The sequence below is a fragment of the Sminthopsis crassicaudata genome, chromosome 1, assembly GCF_048593235.1.
Source record: "Sminthopsis crassicaudata isolate SCR6 chromosome 1, ASM4859323v1, whole genome shotgun sequence".
NCBI classification, from domain to species: domain Eukaryota; kingdom Metazoa; phylum Chordata; class Mammalia; order Dasyuromorphia; family Dasyuridae; genus Sminthopsis; species Sminthopsis crassicaudata.
Window position 1 is genome coordinate 3308359 of NC_133617.1, and position 14384 is coordinate 3322742.

The 14384-nt window shown below is 39.5% G+C and overlaps 1 protein-coding gene across 1 annotated transcript; it reads right to left on the reverse strand.

Annotated features, from left to right (window-relative positions):
* Nucleotides 1–1404: 1404 nt before the first annotated feature.
* On the reverse strand, nt 1405–2260 carry LOC141556259 (polyubiquitin-B-like). Its single transcript, XM_074290102.1, has one exon. It carries the CDS (start codon nt 2188–2190, stop codon nt 1501–1503), a length of 690 nt encoding a protein of 229 aa, XP_074146203.1. The 5' UTR covers nt 2191–2260; the 3' UTR covers nt 1405–1500.
* Nucleotides 2261–14384: the final 12124 nt, after the last annotated feature.

Consider the following 14384-nt stretch of genomic DNA (forward strand, 5'->3'; position numbering starts at 1 on the left):
CCCGGGAAGGTTTAGGAAAGGGGGGAAATTGGAACAAGGCTTAATGTTGAAGAATTGTCAATGCATATTTTTTTAATTTTAGCTTTTTATTTACAAGATATATGCATAGGTATTTTTTCAGCATTGACCCTTGTAAAACTTTCTGTTCCAACTTTTCCCCTCCTTCCACCCACCCCCTCCTCTAAATGGCAGATAGAGCAATACATGTTAAATATATTACAGTATATGTTGAACACTATATATGTATAGATATCATACAGTTATTTTGCCCATGCATATCTTACAAGCTTTAATAAAGAAAAAATAAAAGAAATAAAGAAAGAAAGAAAGAAAAAGGAATGCTACTCTATGTTCCCTAAAACATCTTGGACACAGAGCTCAGAAAGCCAAATAAAGAAGGAACTCATTTCAGTTTCACCCTAAATCCTCCAAATGCCTTTAAAATGATGATAAATGCATTTTAGAGTTTATTACTCAGAAAAAAAAGATGGAGTGGAATATTTTTCTAATCTATGACAACTTGGAAAGGTCTATTGTGAGTTAGGAGCACAATAGTGGTATAGGTCAAGCCAGTAAAGTCCCAGCCCTGCCTTGATCCCAGCAATGAAGGAATACCAACTCTGAATCTGCTGTTGTCTTTGCAGAAATATAAGGTATAATTGGTCAAGCTAATGCTTCCAGATATAATTATTCGAAATATACATAATGAAAAAGTAGAAAACAATCTGATATATCTCACTGGAAAAATAATGGTGCCACAGAGATCATTTAAAATTATGGGACTTCCAAGACATCTTCTGGTAAGATGATATTGAGGAAAACTCTAGGTATTTATTCTAGAGGGAAAAAGACTAGTGGAATGAACACACTGATGGCCATCTGAACAACTCAGGAAGAAAATGTCCAGAAATAGGGTAGTCAAACTCCAGAACTTTTAGGTAAATGGGAAAATATTGCAAGTATTTAGAAAGGAAGAATTCAAGTATAGTGAAAAGCCAGTTAGAATACATAAGATATTGTTATTTCTTTTTTAAAGGATCAGAGAATTTGGAAGTAGAATTTCTGTAGAGCAAAGGATCTGGGATTGTAACCAGGAATCACCTCCCCAGTAAAACTGATGATAAACCTTAAGGAAAACAGAAAAAACACAGGATAATAGCCGAATTCCAAGTATTTGTGAGGAAAAGGCCAGAGCTGAACAGAAAATTTGACTTTCACTTACAGGACTCAGGAAAAGCACAAGTAATTAATCAGCAAGTGGAAATGATAAGAGACTTTACCTGATTTATCTGTTGACATTCTTCCATGTAATTCATGAGAAATTTTCCCATTATTAGGGAAGTTAGAAGGAGTGAGTATAAACAGAGTGCATAGGTGTGAATTGAATATGAATATGAAAGAATCCTTTTTTTTTTTTTTTTTTTTTGGGAATGCAACAACTTTATTGAAAGAAAAGTGCAGTGAAATTACTCAAAAGCTTGAAAGAAACTTGAGGGAATTTTAGACACCTCCCCTCAAGCGCAGGACCAAGTGCAGGGTGGATTCTTTCTGGATGTTGTAGTCAGACAGGGTGCGACCATCTTCCAGCTGCTTTCCGGCAAAGATCAATCTCTGCTGGTCTGGGGGAATGCCTTCTTTGTCTCGAATTTTGGCCTTGACATTCTCAATGGTGTCACTGGGCTCCACTTCAAGGGTGATGGTTTTTCCAGTCAAGGTTTTCACAAAGATATGCATCCCACCTCTGAGACGAAGGACCAAGTGCAGGGTAGATTCTTTCTGGATGTTGTAGTCAGACAGGGTGCGACCATCTTCCAGCTGCTTTCCGGCAAAAATCAATCTCTGCTGATCTGGGAGAATGCCTTCTTTATCCTGGATCTTTGCCTTGACATTCTCAATGGTATCACTGGGCTCCACTTCAAGGGTGATGGTCTTGCCAGTCAAGGTCTTCACGAAGATCTGCATCCCACCTCTAAGACGAAGGACCAAGTGCAGGGTGGATTCTTTCTGGATGTTGTAGTCAGACAAGTTTCGCCCATCTTCCAGCTGCTTTCCGGCAAAGATCAATCTCTGCTGGTCGGGGGGAATACCTTCCTTGTCCTGAATTTTGGCCTTGACATTCTCAGTGGTGTCACTGGGCTCCACTTCAAGGGTGATGGTCTTGCCAGTCAAGGTCTTCACAAAGATCTGCATTGTCAAGCGGTGGCGAAGGCGACACACACACTGAACAACAGAGTCAACTCCTGTCCTCGGCGGATCGAAAGAATCCTTTTTGAAAGAAATTTCATTAAATTAAAGGGCTGGAGGAATGAATTGGGAGGAAGGGAAAAGGAGAAGTAGAATGGCATAAATTATCTTCTATTAAAGAGGAAACACAGCATTTAATAGAGGGGAATGAATGAGGGGAGGGAGAATGAGTCAATATTACAATCAGTCAAACTGGTTGTAAGACGAAATAGATGTAGAGATCCATATTATTTTGGAAGATAGTAGGAGGAAAATGAATATGAGAAGGGGGTAGGGTGAGAAAAGAAGGGATATTGTGAAAAGTGTGGTGAGAAGTAACCTCCTTTGATGAGGAATAAATTGAAAAAAAAATGGAATGAATGGGAGAAATACAGTTAGCAACAGTCATTGTGAAAACAATTTTGAAGCAACTTTCATTGATGTAGCAGCTCTTCTCAAATGTATAGATAAAGGAATGAAATGTTTTAACATATGTGCCAGTTCCCTATTGATATCAATTAAAATATATGATCTATGTTGAAAAGGCCATAAAATTAGGCAAATTCATCCACCTAAAACTAACATGGCTTGAAACCCAAAAGGGATTAAGAAAAAAGGAAAAGGAAATATATGTACAAAAATCTGGATGTCACTTTTTTTCTTGGGGAAAGAATTGGAAATTGAGAGAATTCCCATCAAATGCAGAATGATTGAAGAAATTGTGGTATGTAATTGTGATGGAATACTTTGATGATTCTCTATGTGCAATGACCAGAAAAATCCAGAAACATATACATGAAAATATGAAAACTAAAAGGTAATGAGTACAAAGTCAAGCAATATAGCAGACTGGTCACCTGCAAATAACTTTGTTTTTCAACAACACAATGATCCAAAACTACTCTCAAGGGCTTTATGATGAAAGTGATGATGTAACACAGGTTCAAATATAAATATATATATATATTCTTTTTATTAAGCCAAGGAATGATGCATGTAGGCATTATGACATTTATAAAATATTTTATATAACTGCACATGTGGAAGCTCGATGCTTCTGGGGTTGGGGAAGAAAGGAGAGAATGTGAAAGTCAAAGCTTTAAATATAAAGATAAAATTAGTGTTTTACATGAAACTGGGGCAAATAAAGATGTCAAATTTAAAAAAAGAAAAATCCTTGTTCCTGGAAGGCCTTTGATTCTTGTTCTGTTTTATGGTATTTTCCCATGATGTCAGAAGAATCACAAGACATTTGGGAATAAAAATGCAGCCCAGTAACCCAGCGCTGGAGGCCAAGATGGAGAAGATCTCCACAATCATCACAGCTTTCCCTTTGGAGCTCTGATATGTGGGGAGGAAAGAGATCCAGACACTGCAAAACACCAGCATGCTGAAAGTGATGAACTTGGCTTCATTGAAGGCATCAGGCAGGTTCCTGGCCAGGAAGGCTATGGTGAAGCTGCCCAGGGCCAGAAAGCCCATATAGCCCAGAACACAGTAAAATGCAAAGGCGGAGCCCTCATTACATGTGAGGATGATGTACCTGGATTCAGAGTGTGTGTCTGCTTCTGGAAAGGGGGGAGAGGTCCCCAACCAGATGGCACAGAAAAGCCCCTGAATTCCAGAGCAGATGAGAACAACACAGTAGGGCACTCTAGGATGAATGAATATCCTCATCCTGCTCCCTGGTCCTGTAAGCCTGAAAGCCAGAACCACTATGATGGTTTTGGCCAAAATGGAGGAAACAGCCACTGTGAACACAACTGCAAATACTGTTTGTCGGAAAAGGCAGGAAGCAGTGGTGGGACGGCCCACAAAGAGCAAGGAGCAGAGGAAGCAGGAGGAAAGGGAGGTGAGGAGCAGGTAGCTGAGGTTCCTGTTATTGGCTTGGACTATGGGAGTGTCTTGGAATTTCACAAAGACCCACAGAACCAGGGCTGTGAGCAATGAGAGTGAAAGAGCTACAGCTGTCACTGCCTTCCCCCAAGGGTCATTCACATCCAGGAAGGTCACGATCTTGGGGAGGCATCTATCTCTCTGCTCATTGGGATATTCATCCTCTGGGCACTTCTGACACTGCTCAGCATCTGCAGGAGACAAACAAGGCTTTAAAATTTAAATTAAAACAGTTCTCTACATTCCCACAGCAGGAAATAGTCAGGAGAGCTGCAGCATAGGATTCTGTTACCATAGGATGCAAAATCCCATTCTCTCTTTAATGGATGACACAGTCACCTGTAAGTTACTTGGTACACTGGCCAGATCAAAACTATTCTTGCCCTTGATCACTGGTTGACTTTGGTTCAAGTTCTCTTTATTTCTTTTACATAAGTGATGTCACCTTTTCTTCTTAACCTAATCAGTAAGGACAGAAAGCTTAGACAGTGGAGACCTTTAACATCAGACATCCAGATTTTGCCTGTGTTGTGTTGGGAAGCAACTCAAGTTGAAGAGCTGCAGTTACCACCTTTCAACAATTGCTATTGTTGAATTTATATGAATTTTTAAACATTTTCTTGGTAGATACAGACAGTGTGTGTCTTCTTGTCTCCTCTATTGAAATAGTATCTCCCTTAATGAAGGATTCACCTCGTTTTTATCACAATGCCCCATTATTTATGACCAACTTCTTCTCATACTAAATGACTATTGATTGATTTATTGAATAATGACTTACTATATATCTGGCAAGTTTCTTACAGAAAACATGTTTCTTTTGTTTTGGAATTCTTCCTTTTCAAAATCCAAATAGAAATGAAGCCTTTCCAGGATGTATTCAACAATGAAAAGGTAACCCTTTAATCCCTTCATTTCATCAATTAATTAAAAGAAAAATTCTCTTTGGAGCCTCCATTGGATTTTTTCACTAGTATTTCAAATATTGGATTCACTTTATTTTCACCCTATGTTTCAGGTCCATGAGATCTGAAATTAGCATCTGGAATGCTTCAGTGACACACCAGATCCATCCTTGCTTTCAGCATTCTGTTTCCTAAAAAAATATTTTTCTCCTCATTGTTTCTTCCTCTTTTTTGTGATTTTCACAACTCTTTTATTGCTCTGTCACATCTGCAGTGAAGACCCAAAGAGACATGCTAGTAGTGCCCCAAATTACCAAGAAGTAGGGTTCCTTGCAGTAACTCACCCCTATGACTGGAGATTTCTCCTTCTGAGCATGGGGAGCAGCTGAAGCAACAAGGAGGCTTCCCCTCCAAAGGCAACTTCCTGAATCCAGCAGGACAACTGGCACTACATACTGCAGAGGGAACCTAAGAAGTGACAGAAGACTGGAATAAACACTTTTAACTGATAGCTACTTATGTTTCTGAAGAAAAACTCAGCTGATTTTTACCATTCTCATTTTGAAAACCACCTCTACATATACAGAATTTAAAGTGTATATGAATTATCACATGATCCAACTTATTCTTTCCATTTGTCACCCACTCTTCTGCAACACTCAGTGACAAACCTCCTATTGAACCATTAACAAAATGGTATTTCACACACTGATCATTTAAAGATAGTCCATATATTGGCCAATTACAGAGAAGATGACGTTCCTTGTCTCGGTCATAGATGTGGGAGAGATCCCAAAAAGATCTTGAAGATTCTTCTTAGGGGTGGCCACTGTACTGCAAGTGCTGTTCCCAAAGTAATGTGAATGTTAAATGCCTAGAAGTATTCCTAATATAGTCAAGGGTTAAACAAGGGTAACCATTAACACCATTATTATGCAATATTGTACTGGAAATGTTTTCTTCAATAATAGGTGATGAAAGAGAAATTGAAGGAATTGGTGAAGGAGTGGTGTACACTTTTGGCAGAACAAGTGCCCAGTGACAGATCCCAGAAACATTTGGAATGTAAGTTTTGAGCTTCAGATATGCCTTCAAGACAGGCTTTTGTGGACCACAGAGGGTGCATTACGGCCCAGCAGGGGTAGGGTGTATCTAGGACAGGCTGCAAAAGTCCAGCATTGGGAATTTAGTGTGAGGCTCTTAGCCAAAGTACAGCAATAGTGTCTACTGGGTCCTCATCCAGAAAGCCAGTGCATCAGCAGTTCTGCTGTGAGAACTCCAGGGCAAACATAACAGAGAATCTGGGAATCAGTGAACCTCAGCAAGCCAGCTCAGTGGCAAAGCCTGCAGCACCATTGGCTCCACACAGTCAAAGAGAGACCCCTGTTCTTCAGCAAAATAAGCTTGATACAATCTCTTGTGTGTCCAAGCAACAGAGCTCAAATTTTAAAAGTGAGAAGAGGAGCAAAAAAAGAGTTCTGACCTGTTAGGTTCTTCCTAAGTGCTAAGTCAGTACTTGACAATTCTCTAGTTCCAGCCTTTCCTAGAGAAGAGCTTGCATGCTTAGGAGGAGCAAGTCCATTGGTGGAAGCAATTCTTCCCAGAAGCCCTTGCATTATCCCAGGCCCATTCTCTGGGAGGATAAAAAGGGCAGTTCTGGAGGAAAAAGGGAGTCTCTGCTCTAGACCAGACTTGACAAGGTTCTCTGCAGGAAGGGTAGTCACTTCTTTGGACAAGAGTTAACGGCAAGTGTCTGGAGACAACAGTTCTGAGTTGACACAGCAGCTCTCCTCCCAGAGAGTGATGGAAGCTTATGGAGACAACAGCACATTGCACTGACCTTAAAGAGATATCAGTCAGGGAAGATCATGATAGAAGACTGGAAGAGGGTAACAATGACAAAATGCCTATGAATAAAATCTGAGGGGGGAGGTTCTGATAAAGGCCTCATCTCCAAAATATACAGAGAATTGACTTTAATTTATAAGAAATCAAGCCATTCTCCAATCAAAGGATATGAACAGACAATTTTCAGATGATGAAATTAAAACTATTTCCACTCATATGAAAGAGTGTTCCAAATCACTATTGATCAGAGAAATGCAAATTAAGACAACTCTGAGATATCATTACACACCTGTCAGATTGGCTAAGATGACAGGAACAAATAACGATGAATGTTGGAGGGGCTGTGGGAAAACTGGGACACTGATGCATTGTTGGTGGAGTTGTGAAAGAATCCAACCATTCTGGAGAGCAATCTGGAATTATGCCCAAAAAGTTATCAAACTATGCATACCCTTTGACCCAACCATACTACTACTGGGCTTATATCCCAAGGAAATACTAAAGAAGGGGAAGGGACCTGTATGTGCCAAAATGTTTGTGGCAGCCCTTTTCATAGTGGCTAGAAGCTGGAAGATGAAGGGATGTCCATCAATTGGAGAATGGTTGGGTAAATCATGGTATATGAATGTTATGGAATATTCTTGTTCTGTAAGAAATGACCAACAGGATAAATACAGAGAGGCTTGAGGAGACTTACATCAACTGATGCTAAGTGAAATGAGCAGAACCAGAAGATCATTATACACTTCAACAATGATATTGTATGAAGATGTATTCTGATGGAAGTGGATATCTTCAACATAGAGAAGAGCTAATCCAATTCCAATTGATCAATGATGGACAGAATCAGCTACATCCAGAAAAGGAACACTGGGAAATGAGTGTAAACTGTTATTTTTACCTTCTGAATCCAATTTTTCCTGTGCAACAAGAAATTTGGTTCTACACACATATATTGTATCTAGAATATATTGTAATATATTTAACATGTATAAGACTGCCTGCCATCTGGGGGAGGGGGTTGGGGGAGGAAGGGAAAAAATCTGAACAGAAGTAAGTGCAAGGGATAATGTTATAAAAAATTACCCATGCATATGTACTGTCAAAAAAAAGTTATAATTATAAAATAAAATAAAAATTAAATTTAAAAAATTGTCTCATAATAAAAGAAAATAAAATTTTGCTTTTCTGATTTTAGTTTCATTGTTTTGTGACAAAAATATTTTGATGTTATATAATTAAAATTATTTCATCATCTGTAAAAAAAAATCTAAGGGGGGAGTATGAACTCTTGTCTAACTCAAAAGCCTCTCCTCAAAAAGTTCAAAAAATATCTTAAAAAAGAGATAACAGAAAAAATGTGCAAGAATTAGAATTATGAAAGAAAATGATGACAATTTGAAAATAAAAACCTAAGCTTGAAAAAGGAAATATGGAAATGTCTAGAAGAAACAACTCTTTCAAAACAAATTTGGCAAAAATAAAAATATATAGAAATTAATTATTTATTAAAAATCAATTTGGTTGGGGGGGGTAACAAGATGCTGGAGATAACACATGCATCTTCCTAAGCTCTCCTTTACCCTGAATCAATTTTAACAAAATTCAGCCTCAGAAGTAGTGCTTGACTGTCAGAACACCTGGATATTGGGAGTACAACATATTGCCAATTGAAAATATTCTCAAAATTCTCCAGAAAAGATCTGTTTTGCTCATGCTTGGGGACAGACTTGGGTTAGGCCAGGCACAGATATCAGGCAGGCAGTGAGACCACAGGAAACAGCTCACCCTGAGCAGACTGGAAAGGGGTGGGGTGTAGTCTCTGCTGGTGGAAAATCTGGGGGGAGCACTTTAGCACAGTGTGGGCTACTCTGCCCTGGCAGCAAGCCAGTAGATCAGCAGAGAAGCTATAAACACAGGGGTAAAGTCTATAATCCCAAAATGCTGGAGTCTCTAGAGACCTGGCCACACCCACCCAACAAATGCAGTGACTCAGAATGATCCAAGTGCAGCCACAGTCACTGCTCCCAGTGCAGATACTGCCTTCCCTCTGCCACTGATTTCACCACAATGGCTAATTTCAAGGCAGCCTCTGGGTGCTGTCCCCACTGCTGCTTCACTGCCACTTCCTATTGTCTGCAGAGGCAGCTTGGACATAAGACACTGCCCCCCCATACGCAGACTGTAGCTTTTGTGTTTTTTTCTTAAAATGAGCAAAAAGGCAATGCAAGCTCTAACTAAGTGTTGATAACTTCTAGAGGGAAAGAGCAGATTTCAGACCCTGAGGAAGCCAATATCAGGTTGGCTCTAGACCTAAAGGTGGATCTGATCTGGTCCCTACCACATAGATAAATATAATCTGAGAGGAAAAAACAAAAATGCAAGCAAAGAATAAGAGAAAGAGTGGAAATGTCATGTTGTGGTCCATATTAATTTCCCAGTGTTTTTTCTCTGGATGTAGCTGCTTCTATTCATTGGAAGAGATTTGGATCTTCTCCTTGTTGAAGAGATCAATGTCCATCAGAATTGTTGAAGTGTACAATGATCTCCTGGTTCTGCTCATTTCACATAGCATCAGTTCCTGTAAGTCCCTATAGCCTTCTCTGAAGTCATCCTGCTAGTCATTTCTTACAAAACAATAATATTCCATGACATGATTTTCTTCATTCACTTTTTTATTTCTTTTTCTATTTGTCCAATTGAGTTTTTTAGTGAGTTGTATTGTTTTATGGAATTTTTTTCCCAATTTGCCAAGTTTTTTAGGTCAAGTAGACATAAAATCGATGAAATAAAAGTAAAACTTAAGTGAAAATTTTGCATAACTTATACTCCTGGATATGTGTGTGTATACTTATGCATGTATATATAAATGTATAGACACACACATATATAAATTATATATTTCTATGTATATATGCTCTTCATTCTATGAGGAAATATTTAGTAATTTTTATATTGAAAAGAGCATATAAATTCATTGGTTTTAATATTTAGTATCGGTTTTATATTTTTGCTCTGTTAGAAAGGCTTAATCATGAGAAGTTTATAAGCAGTAGGAGGCAGATGAGAGAAGGCAGACATGAAGCCAACAAGACCTTCTTTCAGATCTCACTCCACCACATCTTAGTTCTCCAGTTCTAGGCACATCCTTTAGCCTCTCAAGGCTCTGTCAATTTTTTTAGACTTTAAATTGCACAGGAGATGGCCTAGCACATTAATAGATGGAATTTCCTCACATGGAAGTTCCCTCTCCCAGTAGAATTACAGGCAAAGTCACTATTTAAATGATTAAAGTTTGTCTTTAATTAGAGTTGAAGTCCATTTGTTCCCCTTTGTATCTTGGTAAAGGAAGTCTCAGATAATTTATATATTCTATATGAATTATGAATACAAAAGTATTTTGTATCTCTTTCTCGTGAGCTTTGTTGTTAACATACAAAAATACTCCAGATTTCTTGAATTGATTTTATGTCTTATAACTTAACAAAATCATTTTGTTAATTTTTTTAAATTTAACATTTAATTAAAACATTTAATTTAAGTAGTCATATCATCTGGAAAAAAAGCAATCCTTTTGAGGTTTCTAGTATTGACTCGTTTTTCTTGTCATTGATTAACTACTATCTCTAGAACTATATACTATGACAATGGTGACAACACACCATCAATTTTCAAATTGTCAACAAACATCTATGCCAGGCACTATGCTACGTTCTGAGGTTACAAATAAAAAGAAATTCTTAGTCTTCAAGAAGGTAAAAGTCTAATGAAAGAGACAGCATTTATATTTTTCTACTCTCTCTCTTTGTTTTTTTTCTACTTTATTCTTATCACCTGTCATTTCCCAAAAACTCAGCTCTTTGTAAAGGAAAAATAAAAGAAAGACCTTCTAAAAATATGTTATGCAAAAATTTTAACTTTGCCGTGTCCCAAAGTGTATGTCTTCTTCTCCATCTTGATTCATCACCTTTCTGTGAGGTAAGTACATGCATGATAATTCAATGAAAATATGTATATATTGAAGAATTGCCCATGTTCAATATATATTGAATTACTTGTGGTCTAGAGGAAGGGGTGAGGAGAGGGAAGGGAGAAAAAAATTTAGAGCATAACCTTTTGCAAGGGTGAATATTAAAAATTATCTGTGCATATGACTTAAAAATAAGGATTTAAATTTTTAAAAAGAATATAATTTTTTAAATGGGTACCTCTTGTTCTGATCTTAAAATTTTTCTTATTGTTTCCCTTTTTTCTTTTATCTAATTATTTAATTTTTCCTTTCTCTTTTCCTCTAAGAAAAGAAATTAGGGTGTGATTCATTCCTCTTCTGACTTTCAACTTTTTTTTTTCATTACTTCAAATCTTTTCTGGACATTTCTCTAAAATATGATAAATTTCTCTCATTCTCTTTATCATTGAATAATATTTCTGTCTCTTATTTGTAACGTGCTCTCCTGACAGTTACTATTACTAGTCTGTCCTAGACCCACCAGAGTACCTTTGACCACTGACCTTTGCAGTGTGAACTCTACCCGGCTCGCCTCCTCTGAGGCCTTCAAAGGTCTCTGGCCACAATCTCTTGAATCTATAGCTTAATAACCGGTAGTGCACTCAAGAACAGCCACGTGTAATCTTAAAAGCCTTTATTATACCTACTCACATAATGCCCTGACTGATGCCCTGACTTGTTGGTTCCCGAGTGAACACCTGGTCAGAAGACCCATGTGTTCACTACCAAAATCCTTACCTCTTTCGGCTACCCATCTTGGCTTGGCCACCCAGGCTGGGAAGCCAGGGTGAAGAACGCCAGGTTAAAGAGGGCGACTGCTGCCTGCAGTGGGCTTATAAAGGGCCTGTGAGGTCACACATACAGCCAATCAGGGAGAGAGTCACCCATTACGAAGCTATCTCAAAATGGACAGGATCCCACCTACAAGGCAGTCCTAATATCCATAGAAATTACTTCCGGACCATTCAATCTCCCGATGCACTGTGGGGCCCATTTAAAGGGCTCTTACACTTATTCTTGGCCAAATGACCCATAATAATAAATTTTGACTTTTTTTCACATCTTGCCAGTATACTGGGAATAGTAGTGATCATGATGTTAAATGACTGTAATCATTATAAGTCCAGGACACACAGAAATGAACTGAGGAAGGGAACCATCAAGACTGAAAGAGAGAAACGATTTGGGGCAATTGGCCAATTTTATGCTCAAGAACGTGGATGACTTCAGAGATGCTGAAAGCTACAGGTGCCGCTCAGGGGCAGGGACCCCAGTGGTCAGAGATCAATGACCCCTTGGCCCTGGTGGTGGAGACAGGTAAGAGAGAGCTGGTATAAAACTATCCTTGGGGAAAGGATCAAGTCCTAAGAGAAGATCCCCAGATCCCCCTCTAAAGATTCAATTTATACATGGTGCAGACCTTCAAGTATTACTACCTTTTTCCCCTTACCAGTCACAACTCACAAGGCTCTGGGAACTTATTGCTCTTAACCTGACATTTTGAGTGTTGAAGTCTTTCTCCTGAATAATGCTGTGATGTAGAGAGCATAGATACCATAATTTCTCTTTTAGAGATGGGAAACTGAGGCCTGGAGAAGAGGTAAACTGACTTGATCAAGTCCAAAGGTTCTTTAGTGTCAGGAGTAGAATGTTCCCCAGCTCCAAATCCAGGTATCTTCCCCAATCTGCTTAGTGTCCCTTGGTGAATCAGCCAGATTACCACTCCCTTAGAGGATTCCCAGCAATCTTTGGGAGAATGGACATATAGCTTTTCCTGAACAAATGACATCTGGATGAATTTTTCCTTCTTCCATATGGCCCATGATGAAAACATTCTGCCTGTCCATTTCTGTCTCCCACGGTCCCCTTCTGTCTTCCCTATATTACACTCAGCCTGCACAGATGCCTCCTCCACCTCCATCATATCACACCATTCTTCCTTTACACAGTTTCTCTGCCTGTGATGCCTTTCCCACCTTCAACTTCACTTTCCTACACATGCATGAAGCTCAGCTTAGACACTGGCTGCCCAAGGATGCTGTCCCTAATGGACTCAAGTGACAATAACCTGGCCCTTGGCCCTTTACCTCTCTCATGAGCCCACTCTAGTTTTGAGACCCATCCCAGCAGCCCCAGGCTGCTATCCATCTGAACTGTGTTAGATGGCAGCCTGCTGAAGGAGGAAAGAGCCTAAGATTAGGAGCGTGAGAGAGGGAGTTCACACACCTGTCCTACCCCAGTCATGGATGGGCAACTATGAGCTAGTCCTGGACCTCCAGTGGACCTCAGCTCCCCTTTCCATAGCATGAAGCTCATGAGCAAAATTCTCTAATGGGATCATTTGAGTTCAACCTCTGTGATCCCCAGGATGTGAATCCCCTTATGGTAGCAAGAATGGTGTCTCCCCTAAATCTTTGGGCTCCCCCATTATGAAGTAGGAAATGGCTCATAGATGATGAGTGGGCCCAAGTGAACCAGAGAATATGTAATTCCTCATAAATCTTTCCAGAGGGAGCCCCTGTCCTCCTGTACTGGTGTCTGCTATCTCTATCCTGGGTCATACACACCTCTGCCAGCTCTGCTGTGGTTTCGCAGAGCAAGAACCAGGCACAATACAACAGGGTGAGAAATGGGTAGGGCCTTTCCTCAGAAACTGGGTTTCTCTCTAACTACACTCAACCCCCACCCACTCATGGAATTATTAAGAACAAAGGGCTTTCCAAACCCGGAAGCTAAGAGAAAGGACTGAATTTGTCAGATTATGGTGCATTAAGATCCTGCCTTACCTGGAGAGACTTACATGAACTGATGCTGAGGGAAGTGAGAAGGACCAGGAGATGATTATATACTTCAACAACAATACTATATGCTGATCAATTCTGATGGACGTGGCCCTCTCCAACAATGAGATGAACCAAATCAGTTCCAATAGAGCAGTAATGAACTGAACCAGCTGCACCCAGTGAAAGAACTCTGGGAAATGAGTGTGAACCACTACATAGAATTCCCAATCCCTCTGTTTTTGTCCACCTGCATTTCTGATTTTCTTCACAGGCTAAATGTGTGAACTATTTCAAGTCCAATTCTTTTTGTTACTAAAATAACTGTATGGACATATATACATGTCCTGCCATCTGGAGGAGGGGGTGGGAGAAGGAAGGGGAAAACTGGAATAAAAGGTTTTGCAATTATCAATGCTGAAAAATTACCCCTGCATATATCTTGTAAATGAAAAGCTATAATATTAATAAAAAAAAGATCCTGCCTTAATCCAGCAGCCCAACTGTAGGGCCAAGGTTGGGTACCTTGGAGCAGGTGAGAAGAGTGAGTGAGGAGGGGGAGTGATCACCTCTATCCATGTCCCTTCTCCTCCCATGACTCTGTACATTCATGGCTTTGCTGGGCCTAGAATATCTTTTTGCTGACCCTGGGAGTCAAATTACTGAGCAACAAACAAGCCTACAGGACTGGATCCAGACACCTGGCCAGGACCCTCAGCCTAT